At 46.1% G+C, this 18,332-nt stretch overlaps 1 protein-coding gene and 1 pseudogene across 1 annotated transcript; one reads left to right on the forward strand and one right to left on the reverse strand.

The window, feature by feature from the left end:
* Positions 1-7,100: 7,100 nt before the first annotated feature.
* On the forward strand, positions 7,101-10,281 carry LOC109742105 (uncharacterized; annotated as a pseudogene).
* LOC109742107 (putative ABC transporter C family member 15) lies at positions 10,111-18,021 on the reverse strand. The gene is made up of 11 exons (XM_020301182.4): positions 17,766-18,021; positions 14,502-16,864; positions 14,257-14,343; positions 13,493-14,158; positions 13,239-13,403; positions 12,772-13,066; positions 12,454-12,668; positions 11,447-11,752; positions 10,929-10,992; positions 10,595-10,834; positions 10,111-10,500 (listed from the first exon to the last, which is right to left on the reverse strand). The coding sequence occupies exons 1-11, from the start codon at positions 17,860-17,862 to the stop codon at positions 10,397-10,399; spliced, it is 4,602 nt and encodes a 1,533-aa protein (XP_020156771.1). The 5' UTR covers positions 17,863-18,021; the 3' UTR covers positions 10,111-10,396.
* Positions 18,022-18,332: the final 311 nt, after the last annotated feature.

Below are 18,332 nucleotides of genomic sequence, written 5' to 3' on the forward strand. Positions count from 1 at the left end.
ATTGGTACATGAAAACCTGCAGAGAGTCTGGGGGGAGGAATACTTTGATGCTGAGAGTTAAAAAGGAGCATGACCTCGTTGGAATTGAACTGTTGAATGTTTCATTTGAGGAGTTCTTCCAGTTTTTCAATCAAAAGGCCCTCGATAAATCAACGGTCACTTGCTACTGTCTGTAAGTAGTACTACTTCTGTCATTAAGTCTCTCTATATAGGTCAGCTCTTTCATTGCATGTATTTATAATTATCCTCACTATATTATGCAGATTGAAGATCGCCGAATTGAAGAAAAGACAAATCGGTGATATTGGGTTCATTAACACATATCTCATAGATGCAATTGAGGTTGAATATCATGCCAAAAATACCGAGGCCAACTTGCTACGATCGTTGGTAATAAATGAAAACAAAGATATAATACTCTTTCCTTACAACTTCAAGTGAGTGTTACTGTCTTGTGCATATTCTGTTTCCCTTATTAGTCCAGGTTATAGTAATGTAATTGATGACTTATGCATGCGTGCGCAGCTTCCACTATATTCTCCTAGAGATTAAGCTTGAGCAGGGACTAGTAACCGTCTTAGACTCGAGACGAAAAGATCCCCAGGACTATGCGGACATGACTCAAATGCTCGAGAAGTAAGTTAAATCGATCATTATCCACCATATCAGCAACTTTGTTCATTTCCTGATATCAAGTAATTGTTTTCTTTGTCTGGCAGGGTTTGGAGAAAATTCACCAAAAAAGCTCCGGGACTGCCGAAGAAGCTGCAATTTAGACACCCGAAAGTAAGTACTATAGTAGCATGTTGCGCGCATCTCCTAGTGATTCAAGCGCTAGTTTCATCACTACCATTTAGCATGCTTGCTTATCAGTTTGATTGACCTCTATTTCTTGTAAAGTGGTTGTGGCAGGAACAAGGGAATGATTTCTGTGGATACTACGTTTGCGAGTCCATCTGCCACACGACCTGTGAGCGGGGCTACTCTGACGAACAATATGAAGTGCGTAAGCAATAATATTCATAATTTTATTTTATTACCATCATTTGTGTTGAGTTTCATTTATTCATATATATATATATGTATTGACCCGCTTCTTCAAATTAGATCTTTCGGATGCGGGATGAACTCCTACCACCAGATCGTATGCGAGCAATTCAAGAGGAATTGGCGGCATTCTTCCTTGACCACGTGATCGCTGAAAACGGAGAATACTATGTGGACCCTGTGTTCATATATAATTAGGAGATTATATTGTAAGAGATAATTATTGTATATATGTAGCCGGTAGTGTCGGATAGATATACGAGAACTTGTTGTTCGACCAATCTCTCGAAGAAGGAGAGGTGGTCGATATCACTTCTCTCTGTATGCATATGTTCATGACGATCTTCTGTTTCCTTCATTTGCTTACTAGCTAGCGTGTCTAGTCCTCTCTATACGTATATAGTATGTAGCGTCGACCAAGCACGGAGATAAGAGAGGACACTTCTCTCTATTAATTAGCTAGCTAACACAATATATGAAACACCTAAATTAACCCCCCAAAACCCCCAACCCCCCTCCCCCCTTCAAAAACAAAAACAAAAACCCCAGCCCCTGAAATGCTGACGCGTGGATGCCTATTGGTCCCGGTTAGTGCCACCAACCGGGACCAAAGGCCCTCCTGCCTGGGCTCGCCGCACCGGCCACGTGGAGGCCCATCTGTCCCGGTTCGTGTAAGAACCGGGACTAAAGGGCTAGGGCATTAGTAACGATCCTTTAGTCCCGGTTCAACAACCGGGACAAAAGGCCCTTACCAACCAGGACAGATGACCCTTTTTCTACTAGTGTACATATATGTGCCTTATTATGATAGTATATACTTTCTCTGTAAACAAATATAAGACGTTTAGGTTGGTTTTGTATCACTATTATATTTATTTAGGGAGTACATTATACGCATTCGTATCTTAGGGGAGGAAAATTATGGGTCCCTTGTTGGGACCGACTAAATCGTCAGGTATCTGAAGATATATTAAACGCCAGTCCAACAGATCTTCATCCAACGGTTTACACATCGTCTTCCTTCTCCCAACCGTCTTCTTCCTCTCACGATCTGATCCGCCCCTTCTCTGCAGTCATCGGCTTACCCTGTCCCATCCGACTGCCTCCACCCCCCCCCCCCCCCGGCCGGCGGGCGTTGCCGTGCACCGCCCGTCCTCCCCTCAACCTGCCCTCAATGACGTTGCTAGCCACCACCCCGGCCATCTCTCTAAGCCCAACACCACCGATGAACAACTCCGGCGATCCCCTGCACCCCCACCCCTAAGATAGATAATGGGGTTGTGGCTTGCCCCTAAGATTGATAGTGGGGTTGGTTCTTCTCCAACGAGGTTGTTTCTTCTCCGGTGAGGTACACAGTTAAGAAGGAAGAGATACCTAAGGCAACCAAAAAAGTCGGGTACCTAACATTTAGCAAAAGTAGCAAAACAGATTCTTTTTCCTACGGGAGGGAAACCTTGAGCTGGACATGCTGGCTGGCTAGTCGTCGGCTTCCTCAGATCGTGCACCTAGCCTATGGTAGTTAGAGCATCTCTAGCAGACCCCTTAAATCGCCGACCCGTATCGCGCGTGATGAGGACATCTCTGCCACAGTTGCACCCACCGCGACATCAGTTACTCCATCTGGACCTATGACTAGAGCACGCGCGAGATAGATAAATGACCAGGTACTATCGCTCCTTTGTACATATGATTTAACTAATGAAAATATTATATTACACTCATGTTCGGATTTACTTGTACTCAGGAACGAAGGTGTTGGAGAGATGAGGAGGAAAAGCCGCGTGCAGATGGAAGATGAAAAATGTTGCACGTTGACTCCACAAGCAGCAACACTGTTGACGTACGTGCTCAAGTGTAAAAGGAGGAGAGAAGCAGTATTAGGCTTCCTGGACCGGAGAAGGCCACGTCCGCGTGCAGCCGACACCATCAACAGTTAAACAAGGAAATAAACTACATGTGGGCCGGCTCATGATTATGATTTCCTTCAAGTCATAGCCGACCAGGATTCGTCTACGCGCAGGCGGCCGTACGCTAATAAATAGTTAGCTACTGTTAGGTTTAAACTTCGGGTTTTATTGTATTGTCTAGCCATAACTATAATTCACATCTACGAGATGTGTAGGACTATCGCCTTGTCAGATTTATAATGGAACCTCAACTTTTCATCTAGTTCGTGTGATTAATTTATCATCCGCAATTTTAGTTGCAATTCACCTTTGTTCTTGTTGGTTCTTCGGTTGCTTGCAGGAACTCGAACCTCGTTGTTCAGGTTGATAGTGCCTACGGCAAGGTCAATAACCATCGGAGATTGGTTTAGCGATTGTCGAGACGTATCGTCGGGTACGGTATAGCCGGATCGTCAAGGTCAAAATCCATGAAATCGATAGTTACCCCCTCTCTCACCGAAAGATCGGGCCACCGACACATCAGCGCGTTTACAGTTCGCGGAAAACGCGTTTTGCAGGCTCGCACGGGCTGCTGCCGAACAGACCCCGCATAGCGGAACCGTAAAACAGAATATTCACACCGAACAGACCCCGCATAGCGGAACCGTAAAACAGAATATTCATAGTCTATTCGACTGCAACCCGCGCGAGCCCGCAAAACGTGTAGTTTTTCAGAATTTGACACATCTCGCATACGAAAGTAATATGAATTCAAATAACATAAAATGTGAATATTATGAATCCAAATTACAATGATTATTCAAGTCACCGAATAAAACTAATAATTCAATACAACAATTAGTCCGAATACAACAATGACACCGATCACACATGAATTCAATGAAGTGAATGTAAAATTGGCCGGTGCCTTTGCCAATGGTGCTCAATGCCTTTGGCCATGCCTCTGCCAATGGTGCACGATGAGATCCTTCTAGAGCTGATGGTGGGTGTTTGCATCTACAATCTGCCGATATGTCTGAAGGAATGCTTGTATGCGGTCAGGGTCTCTAGTTGGGGAGCTCCTATATGGCGCGTGACGCGCTGGCGAACATGCCAGCGCGCACCCGTCCGCTCCCGCGCGCCCCTAGTGGGCCGGCCCATAGGCGGTGCTAAACGCCCCGGTTTTTTTAATTCATTTTCTTTTACTATTTTTGCTTTTCGTTTTTCTTCAAAATAATTCGTAATTTCGAAAAGTGAATTTTGTAAAAAAATGTTCGTCATTTCAAAATAATGAACTTTTTTTGAATTTTAATGAAATTTTATTTATCTTGACAAACAAGTTTATATGAGCATTTTTCTAATAGTGATGAACATTTTTTATATTTGATGAACAAAATTTGAATACGATGAACATTTTTTAAACTTGATGAACAAAACTCGTATTTAAGAATATATTTTTTGAAAAATGGATGAAAAAGTTTTGAATTCATTGACAAAATTTGAAATTGACGAACAAATTTTGAGTTTGGTAAACAATTTTTGAAATCGATGATGAACAAATTTTGAATTTGGTGAACAAATTTCAAATTTGATGAACATTTTTTAAATTCGATGAACAAATTTTGAATTTTGACGAACATTTTTTCAATCCGATGAACAAAAAACAATTTTTATTAACATTTTTACACAATGATGAACATTTTTTCGATTTGATACAAAAAATGTTTACAATTTTTGTAAGAAAAGAAAACAAGAAAACGAACAAATTTTTAATTTGATGAAAAAATTTGAAATCGATGAACAAATTTTAAATTTGGGGAACAAATTTTGAAATTGATGAACAATTTTTGAATTTGGTGAACCTTTTTTCAACTCAATGAACAAATTTTGAATTTTGATGAACATTTTTTCAATCTGATGAACAAAAAAGGAATTTTACGAACATTTTTTGAATCGTTGAGCACTTTTACACATTGCGAATTTTTTTTGAATTTGATACAAGAAAATGTTCACGAATTTGGGAAGAAAAGAAAAAGAGAAAGAGAAACGAAAAAGGGAAACATAAAAGAAAAAAAAGAAAAAGAAAAAAGAGAGCTAAAGAAAAAATGAAAAGAAAAATAAATGGGATATGGGCCGGCCCATACGAGCGCTCGGCGCGCCGAGGGGGGGGGGGGTGCGCGCCTGGTCGCTCGGGGGCGCCTTATGCGCCATATAGGAACCCGCCTCTAGTTGTCTTCACACGGCTACCGACATTGTCGTAGAAGAACTCCAAGTTCAAGTCCTTCTCATCTTTGATGATCATATTGTGAAGAATCACACAACATGCCATGATGTTGCTCAGGGTTTTCTTGTCCCAAAAACGAGCAGGACCACGAACAATGGCAAATCTAGATTGCAAAACCCCGAAGGCTCTTTCTATATCTTTTCGGTCAGCCTCTTGCACCTTTGTAAATTCAATATGCTTTCTAGTTTTGGTCTTTTTGATGTTCTTCACAAATGTACACCAAGAGGGGTAAATACCATCTGCTAGATAGTACCCCTTTGTGTACTCATGCCTATTCACCGTGAAGTTGCAAGCTGGAACATCACCACGAGCAAGTCTAGCAAACAAATGAGACCGTTGCAACACATTGATATCATTGAGAATACCCGGCATACCAAAAAACAATGCCAAATCCATAAATCCTTGGATGCTACGACCTCTAGCACAATTGTTGCATCATGAGACTTGCCACAATACTGCCCGTGCCATGCCTTCGGGAAGTTTTTCCAAGTCCAATGCATGCAATCAACGCTTCCTAGCATGCTGGGCCAACCTCGCTTCTCATTTGCTGCCATCAACTTTATTGTGTCTTCCTCGTTGGGTGCACGAAGATAGACAGGACCAAAGACTTGGATCATCACTTTGGCAAACCTACGCACTGACTCAACTGTAGTATCTTCGTCAATGCGAAGATACTCGTCGGCATAGTCAGCCGGAATACCATATGCAATCACACGCATAGCTGTCGATATTTTTTGGTAGGCGCTAAAACCCAACAAGCCCGCGGCGTTTCTCCTTTGAGTGAAAAAATCGGCAATTGGTCTCGCAAGCTTGCACAATTTTTACGAAGAGTGATTGGCGCATTCGATACCTTCTACGGAAGAGGTGCGGCGGATCGGTTGGATTGTCCGCAAAGTAGTCTTGCATGAACATCATATTCCCGAGATGGCAGTTGCGTGGGATGCAAAGACGGCCGACGGTCGAACCTCGTCGTCTCTTGCAGTTTCGATCCTCCACCTCCTTCACGGCTAGGAACACCACGACCATCTGCTGACGATGGCGCTCGAGCATCGATTCCACGTCCGAGTCGTCGGACGAGGACAAATCCTTGAGCAAAATTTGCTCGCACGGGCTCAAATCCATTTACAAAAAATCGCATTGACGCTCGCATCAACGAAATTTCTGTGGCCGAGCTACAAGGGAAAGGAAAGAGGCTCACGGGGGCGGCGGCGACCAATGGTGGCTCGGCGAATCCGGGCGGGGGCCGCCCGGTGGCGGCTCGGTAAATCCGTGGCAGGCGACGGCTCGAGGCGGTCGATCCGGGGCGGCGGCGATGTCGCAGTGGCTCGGCTCGTCGGATCCGGGGCGGGCGGCGCGATTCCGCTAGCGGGAATGGCCGGAATCACAAGCGGCGGGCGACGGTGGTTTCGCCAAAAACCGTAAACTAGCGGTTATTTTGCGGGGTCTGGCGTTTTAAGGGGTCTTCTAGAGATGCTGTTAGAGCATATCCACTCGCCCCCCCCCCCCCCGCCCCCAACAGGCCCCCCAGGGCGCCTTTTTTAGCGCCGGCGGCGAAAATCCGGCCCAGTCGCGCCCCCAGGTTGTTGTTTATCGTCGGTTTGGGCCGAAATAACAGCCGGCGAACCCGACCCGAACCCAGCACACCGGAGGCCGCCTAGGGGCGCCGGCTGAAGCGAAAAGGCGCATGGGCCCGTGTTGTCAGCGGCAAACAGGCCTATTCCCGCCCCCCTTTCCCTCCATTTCCTCATTGTTTCCCCATTTATCCCCCGCCGCTCCCGCCATTCTCCTCATCAGATCCGGCCGCCATGCCGCCGAAGAAGTATGTGGCCCCTCGCCCCGCCACCGATTCCACACAGCCGAAGTAGAGGAAGCCGAGGGCGCCGATGGCAAGGCCACCGGGCTTGTCGAACGCCGAGTGGAGGGCGGATGTTCAGCGCCGAGAGGCAGTCACCACCGACCGGCAGAACAGGCTCATCACCAAGAGGGCCAGGGACGCGGCGGTGGCGGCGGCGGAGCAGGGAGCGCGTCTCGCGCGGGGATGAACCTTCCGCCCGGCCACTGCCCACAAGCCGCGTGGGGGAGTCCGCAGAGCGTCGCGTCACCGGCCAACTTCTCACCGCCGCCGCCACTCTGGGGGTATGCACCCTCGCCTGGCTACTCCGATGGCAACGCGCATGACGGTTTCAACCCCAACACCACCTTCCCGCATGGCGCGCCGCAGCGTTCCTCCCCCTCCGGCTTCAACCCCGACCCGCGCACTCCCTCCCCTGCGTTCACCGCCGGCCACAACCCCCAGTACAGCTACTCGCCGCCGGCGTACTCAGCCTCGCCTACGTCGCCTCTACGCCGGGGCGCCCTACCCTTCGCACACGGCTCGGCGCCATAGTTCAGCCACACCAACGCCACTGACGCCGACATGGACGAGATCATCACGAGCGCCTCGGTGGCCGCCACTTCATGCCCCGGGTTTCGTGCACAAGACGAAATGATGGACATCACCGTCGACATGGACGACGAGCTCGACAACGCTGAGGAGGAAGAACATGCGGAGGAGGAGGTAGAGCCAGCGTCGGCGTCGAAAGGGAGAAAGAAGAAGAGGGTGCCCAACGCCAGGCCGGGCGAGCCTCACGTCAAGTGGACGTCCAAGGAAGACAAGTGCCTCACCGAAGCATGGAAGACCGTCAGCATCGATCCGATCACCGGCTCGAATCAGAACGCCGACACGTATTGGAGAAGGATCAAGATGGCGTTCGACGAGCGCAAGTTGGTCGACCCTGACTTCGCCAACATCCGCATGGATCGCGGCGACAAAGCCATGGCGAACCATTGGGCGATCATCCAGGCGGCCTGCAAGTGCAACAAGTGGCATGGGATCGTAGAGGAGGTCGCAGCTCGCCCGGAAAGCGGCGCCAACGTCGAGGGTCAGGTATGGCCAGTCGTCGGCTCAGTTCTTTCGCCGCGTGCTTCGCCGACACTTGTTCCTCGGCTGTGCAGATGGTTCGGATGTTCAACATGTTTCGCCAAGACAATCTCCAGGATCAAGTCGTGTGAGAAGTGGAGGGACATCTGGCTCACTCTCCCCAAGGCCAAGGAGACATACATGCCGGACGCGCCTGTCCCGGCGACAGCAGAAGGGCGCCCTGATGGCAACAAAAGAGCCAAGGCGGCGAGGGAGGCGGCGCCCGTTGCCGAACAGCTGCAATCTTCGATCGAGCAGTGCATCGCCGACGCCAAGAATATCGCCGCCAAGAGGGAGGAGAAATCCGACGTGAGGTGGTCGGCGTTGATGACGAAGCAGGACGCCAAGCTCGACCTTCTCAAGACCAACGTCGCTGCGAAGAAGAGGAACACCGACCTGGCGTTCTTGATGGCAGCAGACATGTCGACGATGGACAAGCAGGTGAAGGCGTGGTACCTGGCGGAGCGCGGCCTCCTCTTGAACCAGATGCCCGGGCCGGCGGCGACCACCGCCCCTACGCCCACGACGACACCAACGCCGACGCCCAGCCCGAGCAATGAAGCGGTGCCGACGCCGACGATCAGCCGGAGCACAGAAGCCACGCCGACGCCGAGACCGACTACGCCCACGCCGGCCCCAGCCAGTCCCACGGCAGAGGAGCCTGCCATTTGATGCGCTCCATGCCTATGATTCCTTCCTTTTGATCGCCGAACTTTTGGGTGTGTTTGATCGCCGAACTGTGGCATGATGATCGCCGACTTGTGGCATGATGATCGCCGAACTTGTGGCTTTTTTAGCAGCGGGAAAGACAAGTTCGAATTTTTGGACGCCTGGGGCCGAAACCTGGGGGCGTGGCTGGAAACTCGATCGCCCGAGGGCAAAAAAACCGCCGGCGCAAACGCCAAAAGGCATTCGTCGGGTGCGTCAAGGGCCAAACGGCTGGAGATGCCCTGTACAATGCAAGGTGCTTGGATAAATAAACCAGTCTTTTCTTAAGCACCGGTGCTTATTTGTACAGGGTAGACGCCAATTATGCGTCTACCCTGTACAAATAAGCACCGGTGCTTTAGAAAACCCGGTTTATTTTTCTAAGCACCTCACTAAGAGCATCTCCAGCCGTTGGCACCCCAAGAACATCACCGAACCAAAAAAGTTAGTGTCTTGGGGGTCATCCGGCGAAATAAAGAGGGCATCTTCCCGGTCACACCCCACCCAAAGCAAAAGTTTGTGAGGAGAATGATTAAGTGGGTCAAGAAAAAGGACATGTGGTGAGACACGATTCGCCAAAACTTCCGCTGGCGCCCCCAGGAGACCCAGCGCACCGGGTTTCGCCTGGATTTGCCGGCACTATTTTGCAGTCTTGAGGGGCGTTGGGGGCGTGGCTAGGCCGTTTTTCGGCGAAAAGTGCCATCCGAACCTAAAAAGGTGTCCTGTGGGGCGTCCCGAGGAGCCTAGTGGAGATGCTCTAAGCCTCTAGCATTTTACAAGGTCTACGATCCGGTCCATCGCGGCTACGATCCGGTCCGGTCCCACTCGGCCGGGGGCGAGCGAACGCCTGGGAGGGAGGCGTTTCGCGGTTTTGCTGAATCAATTGATTGGGCTATGGACTCAAGGAGAAAATAGGCCGTACCGCCACCGCCAAATACCACGACGGCGGCGGCACACCGCCACCGCTCGAAATCCCAGCAAGGTAAGCGAGTGCCTAGCTAAATCGGCAGGCGTCGCCGCTACTCTCCATATGGCTTCGGTACGATGCTTGCGCTCAGATCAGTGTATGCTCTCGCGGAACAAGCCAAGCTCCTTGTTGCAGGGCTCCGCGCGCCACCTGCTCGACGGAATGCCTGGCTCGACATGCCGCAGGTAAGCACACCGCTGCGAACCCCATTCAGGAACTTCTTGAACTGAAAAGCGATTGCGCGCGGACAACGCACATGGAACAGCTACATACATACACTCGATCTTTCTCACATCAGAGAGCATCTTACATAGTGCTACTGTGCTATTGCATTACATGGCTTTGATAATTTTTCCAAATCGCCTGAATAATCTAGCTAGTCCCGTCCATTGTACATCCTATATCGTCTTTGTCTGGGTGGGTTTCGTGAGTGCTTGTCGTCTGGAGAAAGGTCGTTGTGGTGTGTGCGGTCTTTCTGCTGGGTTCTGCGGTGCGCCTAGTTGGCTTCATGCCGGTTTCGCCGCCGTTCAATTGTTTGTGGTGCTTTAGAACCCCTTGGATCTCCGTGAGTACTCCTTGATGAGCCTGGAGAATTCAGAGTTCTCGTCCTCCAGTAATCTCGACGGCGTGTCGTATTCTATAATCCTTCCTGCTCACCACAAACGAGTACAGATCTTAGCGCTTCAGCAGCTAGGTCCTAAAATGTAGATAAATATTCTGGGTTTGTCAATGCTGTGGCTTACCTTCGCTGAAGACAAGAATCAGATCACTGTCAATAACTGTGTGAATTCTATGTGCTACTGTCAGCACTGTGCAATCCCCAAACTCCTCACGGAGTGTTTGCTGGATAATTGCATCTGTAGATGAGTCAACTGAAGCAGTTGCCTCATCGAGGACAAGGACATTGCTTCGCTTAAGTAGAACCCTTCCCAGGCAAAACAACTGCCTCTGTCCGACACTCCAGTTTTCCCCGTTTTCGACAACTGCAGGAGAAATCTTATTTGATTATCTCAATGGAGATATACATAATCTGTTAGCCAATCTAGCATATGTGTGCTATTGTACACAAAAACAAACCTGTTGAGTCCAGCTTCTTTGGGCTTTGACGAACTATGTCACCAAGCTGGCATTTGTCCAATGTCTGGCCAAAAGAAATGTACACTTGTGGTCAGTAGAGGAAGTACAGCTTTCCGTTCTTTTAACCATTACAATTTTTCGACAATTTCTCCTGTTCTTTTTGTTCATTATATAGATATATTTTAAGAATAGATTTGATAAGGTTGCAATCTGTATGAAACATTGCATCAGCTTCGGTATTTGCAATTGTAAAAGTGACCATCCAAATATGTTTCCTAGAGTGCGCTGTGAGAAATTTTGACCTTTCATAGATTAACATAATCATGAGATCATATTTTATCAGCATAAACGGTTATTGATATTTACGTTGAAAAGATACCATTATCCAGAACTATTGTTTTGCAACATGGACTATTGGCAATAATGAGCAATGATACGAGGTGTTAGGCTCTCTTTTGCTGCACATGTTATATAATTTACTCTCTTATAATTAAAACATGTATAATTGACTTATTTACCTCCCATATATGTTGGTCAGAATATTCATTCAGTGGATCAAGATTTCCTCTCACTGTGCCCTCAAACATGGTTGGATCTTGTGGGATGATGCTAAGTCTGCCTCGTAAATCATGCAACCCGATTTTGCTGAGATCAACATCGTCAATTTCTATTGTTCCTACCCTTGGTTCAACAATCCGGAAAAGTGCTTGAATCAAAGTTGACTTTCCACTTCCGGTACGTCCAACAATCCCCACCTTCTTCCGTCCTGGAATTGTACATGATATATTTCTTAAAACAGATGGGAGATGCTCTGCATATCGAACCTGTAAAAGCAAATAGTTACATTAGGTGGCCTCATCTGAGCATGCACATATTTTACAAGAAAATACAAAAATAAAAGAGATTATATTTTATTAAAAAGTACGAGCTTCCCTTCTACTCCCTCCGTTCCTAAATATTTGTCTTTTTAGAGATTTCAAATGGACTACCACATACGGATGTATATAGACATATTTTAGAGTGTAGATTCACTCATTTTGCTCCGTATGTAGTCACTTGTTGAAATCTCTAGAAAGACAAATATTTAGGAACGGAGGGAGTATATTGTAGAGAATGTAAGGGTTTGCTTATATGTCAATAACTCAGCAAGCATTCTTTTATCAGCCACTTTTGTTGTTCATTTTCTCATGTCTTTTTACTTTTCAACATATACCATGTAATTTTGTATCGTTCCATACAAGTCATGATTAGTCTGTCCTCGATTATCCAACTATTCTCTTTTCTGATAGAACATTAAACTGTCATGAACTATGAGCTTTTCTAATATGAGTGTTGCTTGGGAACATATTTCTGCAAGCTGGTTTAGCCTGCTATAGAGCATATGTTTATTCAAACTTAATAAGTTATGTTTGTAGGCTAATATACCCCAGCGATAGAATAAATATAATGTCATATACATATGCATACACGTGCTTATTTAGGGTGGTTAGCCATAAGTGATAACTCGCAGTAACATCATGCATACCTCCAAATTTCTTATATTAATAGTGCCATCCTTTGGCCAGCTGTTTGGGGGCCGGTGATCATCAACTATTAGAGGAGCCTCACTAGGGATCCTTGAGTACTGCATTATTCTTTCAACTGAAATCATTTTATTCTCTGTGTTGCAAATGTTCCAGGTTATAGATGACAACTGCCCATTGAGGTTCAGTGCATAAGTCACCGCAAGTCCAGCGATGCCTGTACATACAATTATGTCAGTTTCGCAGCCACCAAAAATTAGTGAGCAGAGTATATACTGCAAAAATGAAGCAACTATAACTTGTCTGCATGAAAAACTTACTTGGATTTATAAAACCTTCGGGAAGACTCACCAACAGAGTCAAAGAAAAGGCAAAGACAAAGTTAGATAGCATGTTTAGCCTGAAGCAAAGCCACTCCACAGCTGAGATGTTATGGAACCATGGTCGTGAGTGGTTGTTAACAAGACTGATGTTTGCTTTGCTGAAACGGTCTTTCTGCCCATATGCTCTAATACTTGCCGCTCCTGTAAGTGATTCCGCGAAATGGTGGAGGATTGGAGCTCTTTGAATTTGTGACAGACGAGCTAGCTCTCTTGCTGTTGGTATGTAGTACCTCTGCATGTCACAGGAAAAATATTGGATTCAGTGCTTTGTTAAAAGAATCTATCAAGGAGGAAATTTGCATTTAAGGCTTCCGAATTCATCGTGTATGGCAGTAACTTGGTGCATAAATTGTACTAGGACAAGTTAAATCTAGTGCAAAAATATCATAGTGAGGAGATCTTACTTGAAACGCATAACAGATTGCTGTCACTGGAATAAAGATGGCAAAAACTGGCCACGCAACCTGTGACATAACCCCAATGGTTCCCAGAATTTGTATAACTGAAAACGCGCACCAACCAAGCTTGCTTGCTATTTCCAGATCTAAAACACTTTGGTCACTGGAGACCTGTTACAATGTACAGTTACAGTTATTAATTTTAAGGTGCGTGGGAACAAGGCAGTACAAAATGATGTGAGGAGTAATTGAACACCAACCCTGTTTAGGATCCTGCCAGTGGGCGTGGAATCAAAGAAGGACATGGGAGCTCGGAGAATGCAATGAAGCATATTCTTGAAGAACTTCTCTGCTGTTAACAGGCCAACAAGTGACAGAAGTATAGACCGACCAAAAACACATAGTGCACTTCCTATAGATAGCATTATGTATACAGACAAAAGAAGGCCTAATCCAACCCTTGGAGTGGTTGCAGATGTTGGAGGACACGCCCATGCCATCCAATAGTTGCTTGCCACCTGGAATATTTGGAAGAATGACTGTGCCGCCACTATTACTGGTGCTAATGCGCCACCATGAACAGCTGTCAGGTATGCCCAGTAGACCGTCTTGCCAATTCCTCCCTTTTCTCGTTCTTCCTCTTGTGTCAGCCTTCCTTTTTCATTGACACCTTGCGAGACATCGTGTTCAGACTCTTGCTTAATTATGCCCTGAACTTGATCATCAGTGTCGTTTTCTCTCTCAAACTCATCATCACTATCTGCTAACTTTTGGCTCTCTGTTGACAAAATTCTGCTGGAACTCTCGGCATTTATAACAGAGTCAATTGCCTGACTATGGGCTCCGACTATGGCTTCAAATCCTATGTTCTGTTTAAGAAGATCATCAAATCTTCCTTTCTGCACAATCTTCCCATCCTGCATCACCTATTATTTTGTACCCCCCTTGGTTATTTTACATATTCTTAGCAACACGAACATACATGCATTATTTATGAACAAAAGCATTTTTTTAATATACTTACTAGTATAAGGTCTGCAGCTGGAAGAAATTCAACTTGATGGGTCACATACAATATTGTTTTGTCTTTAAGCAACCCCATCAGGCAATCCTGTAGAATAATATAGTAGTTCATTCTGTTAGCATTTATGCAGACTGATGTCTCTATTCTTTAAACTGTTGAATAATAAGGAAACGTAGTGATATTTATCGTGTTTGAATCATATGCGACTACACATTTATGGGTTTATGGACACGAAATAAACAAACCTTGAAAAGTTGGGCTCCAGTGTGAGCATCTACTGCACTGAAGGGATCATCAAAGAGGTATATATCTGCATCCTCGTACACTGACCTTGCAATCTGAATCCGCTGCTTCTGTCCACCACTCATGTTAATTCCTCTTTCTCCAATCTCTGTCAAATCACCATTTGCAAATAATTCAAGATCTTTAGTCAATGCACAAGCTTGTATTATCTTTTCGTACTTTTCCTTGTCATACGGGTTTCCAAACAGAATGTTGTCTCTGATGTTCCCAGACAGGATCCAGGCAGTCTGAGGAACATATGCTCTGCTCCCACTGACCCTCACAGTCCCAGCTAGCTTAGGCATCTCCCCAAGTATGCATGATAATAGACTGGATTTCCCAGAGCCGACCATTCCACAGATTGCTACTTTCATCCCTCTCTTTACTTTTAAATTTACATCTGTTATAGTTGGAGATGTGGTTTCAAGTTCCCAGCTGAATGCTCCATGATCAATCTCCACATCATAGTCTGTGTCACTCCTTGATACTTCTGTAATTGCGTCGTCTTTCAATTCTTCTTCCTGGAGGTATTGTGCTACTCGATCAGCTGAAACTTTTCCCTGGGCAAACACCGAAAGTAAATCGGGAAGTGTGAAGATTGGATCTTGTAGCATCCGGAACGTTGCAAGAGCAGACAAAACAGTACCAGCTGTTAGAGGAATCCCCATCAATATACATGTACCGAATGTTATGGAGGATATGAATGCAGGGGACCCCCAAAATATGAATGTTGTTAAAGCTGTCAACCTCACAGATTTCCACAACCAATTGTGCTCCTCCATTCGCAAAGCTTCTAGCTTTTGAAGGTACTCTGTATCCCATGCTTGAAGTTTCAGTATTTTCATGCTTCTAAGTACTTCCGTTGTTGCCTTCATTCTGTTGTCTTTAGCAGCCATGATCTGTGATTGCAACCTTTTCTGCAGTCTGGTCAGAGGAATATTGCAAGCCATTATTACCAGTGTTGCTGCTAAACCAGCCCATGCTCCAGTCCCTAGGTTTAGATAGAGAACATAGACTGCTAGAGAAAGCTGTATGGGTAACATCCAAATGTAGTTTGTGTACCATATAACATCGGTTATCCTCTGTATATCTACACTCATGTAGTTTATGATCTCTCCACTGGTATGCTTTTGCCTTGCACTGCAGGATAACCGGAGCCCCTTTTGATAGATGTGGGATATCAAAGCAGCTCGTAGCCGCATCCCGAGCCGTCGAGCCCCAAAAATCCACTGCCTCTGAGCTACTGTCTCCACAACTTTGGCACTTAAAAATGCAGCAGCAAGAATATAACCTTTTTTCAGTCCATACTTCCTCCCTCCCCCGAGGAACCTCACCAAGTCATTGATCAGTGATGGTCCAACATAGGACGCACATGCACATAGGATCGCAAATACTGCGTTGATTATTGCTTTCCTTCTAATAAATAGGAACATTGCTCTGTAGATTGATAAAGTACTCAAACCATGCCTGCGCTCAACATCTGCTAGGATCCTTTTAAATGAATCAGAGAGTAAATCAGCATAGTCCCTTTCATCAATATCTGGCACATCATTCTTATCTAGAGGTTTCTTATATCCAATAGCAAATAGAGGGCCCATCCAGGAGAAGGTGACAAGGTCCAGAACGCTTGCCCTGCCATACAGACATGTCCTTTTAGTTTCTGCCTGCTGTCCTGCAGATGGACTCAACAGTGGCTCTGTTATGCTGCTGTTTATTGAGGTGACTCCTGTTTTACCTGTTGCAGAAACTGCAAACAGATAAGTGCAGATAACAAGTGTGAAGAGGTCAATCAGTTCTGCAAACCCCACATATCCATGATCTGATAAGCTGAACCTGAGATCAAATATCACGCTGGTTACTGATTGCAGAAAGCTAAGTATCAACCATGCCCGAATAATGAGCGGATGCTTTGCAGATTTTGTCTTCTGTAGACTGAATACTGCTAGTGACAATATTATCCAGGAGAGCACCTGTATGCCTTCACCCGGAACAAAAGGTGGGTACTTGCAACCACTTATTCTTCCTTGTAACTGCAAAAAGAATATCCTCAGGACATGAGTGACTAATATAAGCAGACAGCAGACTTTGCTTGCTTGATATGAGACACCCAGCTTTATGTCTGCATTCTTTTGTTCCTGATTAGAATGCTTATTGATTTCAGGAGTTGCAGTCTTCAATCTCTGCCTGCACCATCTGATTCTCTTGAACAGAAACTGAGCCACGATGCTCGTGATAAACACCAGTTGTATCAATACAAAAGTGCTCGTCCAGAAACAAGGGGAATATACTTCTGGCCATTCTCGCAGGTATTGCGATACAACGGAACCTGCAGTGTTGCATAGCAAATTTGTGTGTCAAGAATCAACAACAGAATAAGTTATCCAACTTTCATTATGAATATAACATAGTAGAAAACAATAAACAACATGCTTTTTTACGAAAACTGGAATCCCATGCTTTTTAGGAAAACTGGAATCCCCTGAGTAAGACACTGGTCGACTTTCGCAAAGACTGGATTTGTTGATATATTTTCTCCAAGCTAGTTCTACCAGCAACAGTGGAACCCCACAAGATTAAAAAACACAGTATATTCTTCTATTATTCCACTTACTTACTGACATGAATATTCCGTGTTCCTTAATGTCAGTATAAATGTCATGTTAAAAGAGACTGATACTGGCAGGGGCAAAAGGTCTAGAAAAGATATACCATCCTTGGTTTCTTTTAGAAAGCTGCATAGGAGTGTTTGTTAGTCAGAGTGATATCATCTTTTTGCAGAAAGGATTTTAGGATTAAAACGGAAAGCTGATCATTGCCCTTGACCTGACTGTTATCGCTCCAGTTTGCAAAAAATTTGAACCTACAAGTTGATTGGCCCAGCCAAATTTCTGTAGGTAAATTAATGCAGAGATTTTTTTCGGGGAAGTAAAATTGAGCCTCACTTAGTTATATAAATGAACACATTCTTCTGCAGTTATACCCTGGTTGGAACACAAAAAACCAGACAAACCCTCGAAATTTCTTGCAAAATCCATTCGTTTGCAGGCCCAGAAAAGCAATACTACCAAAGGAGCGGGGGCTGAGGAAAGCCATGCAGTGCAATCGACTCGCGGGGCATGATCCCTCCCCGGAGGAGAGGGGAGGAGAGGGGAGGAGAAGAATCGGACGCATGGATGGATGAACCTGCCGTGTGCATGCAGGCGGGATGGGGATGGATCAAGACTTACTTGGCGAATCGCCGAGCAAAGCCGCGGCGCGGAGGAGGAACATCTCCTGCACCCTCGCGAGAAGAGGCGAGTGCAGGCTCCCTCCTCCTTCGTCCATGGCGCAGTGAGGGTCTGTGGCAAATGCGAGTGAGAGAGAGAGAGAGAGAGAGAGAGAGAGAGGGAGAGAAGGGAACGAGGGAGGGAGGGAGAGGTGGCGACGGTGATATACGGAGGAGGCGGAGAGACCCTTTGGCCCTGATGGGCGCAGCTTTGGCGTGTAATGCAGAGCAGAGCACGCCGTGACAGAGGACCCAGAAAAGAAATGCGGTGCGGTTTTCACCCGGCTGCTCTGGTCTGGTGCACCATGCATGCATAGTGGATCTATATGCATGTCCATGTCCTACCGATTTGGTGCTCGCTTGGTAAGGAGAATCATCAATTTGGTATGGCATACTGTTTACAGAGGGAGTTAGTGATCTAAACGCTCTTATATTCCTTTACAAAGGGAGTACTATATATATCTATATAGTCTTACGTGTACCGAACAGAGTTCTTTGTACTACGTAGATGGTTTGAATCAGTGAGTGT

The sequence above is a fragment of the Aegilops tauschii genome, chromosome 2, assembly GCF_002575655.3.
Source record: "Aegilops tauschii subsp. strangulata cultivar AL8/78 chromosome 2, Aet v6.0, whole genome shotgun sequence".
NCBI classification, from domain to species: domain Eukaryota; kingdom Viridiplantae; phylum Streptophyta; class Magnoliopsida; order Poales; family Poaceae; genus Aegilops; species Aegilops tauschii.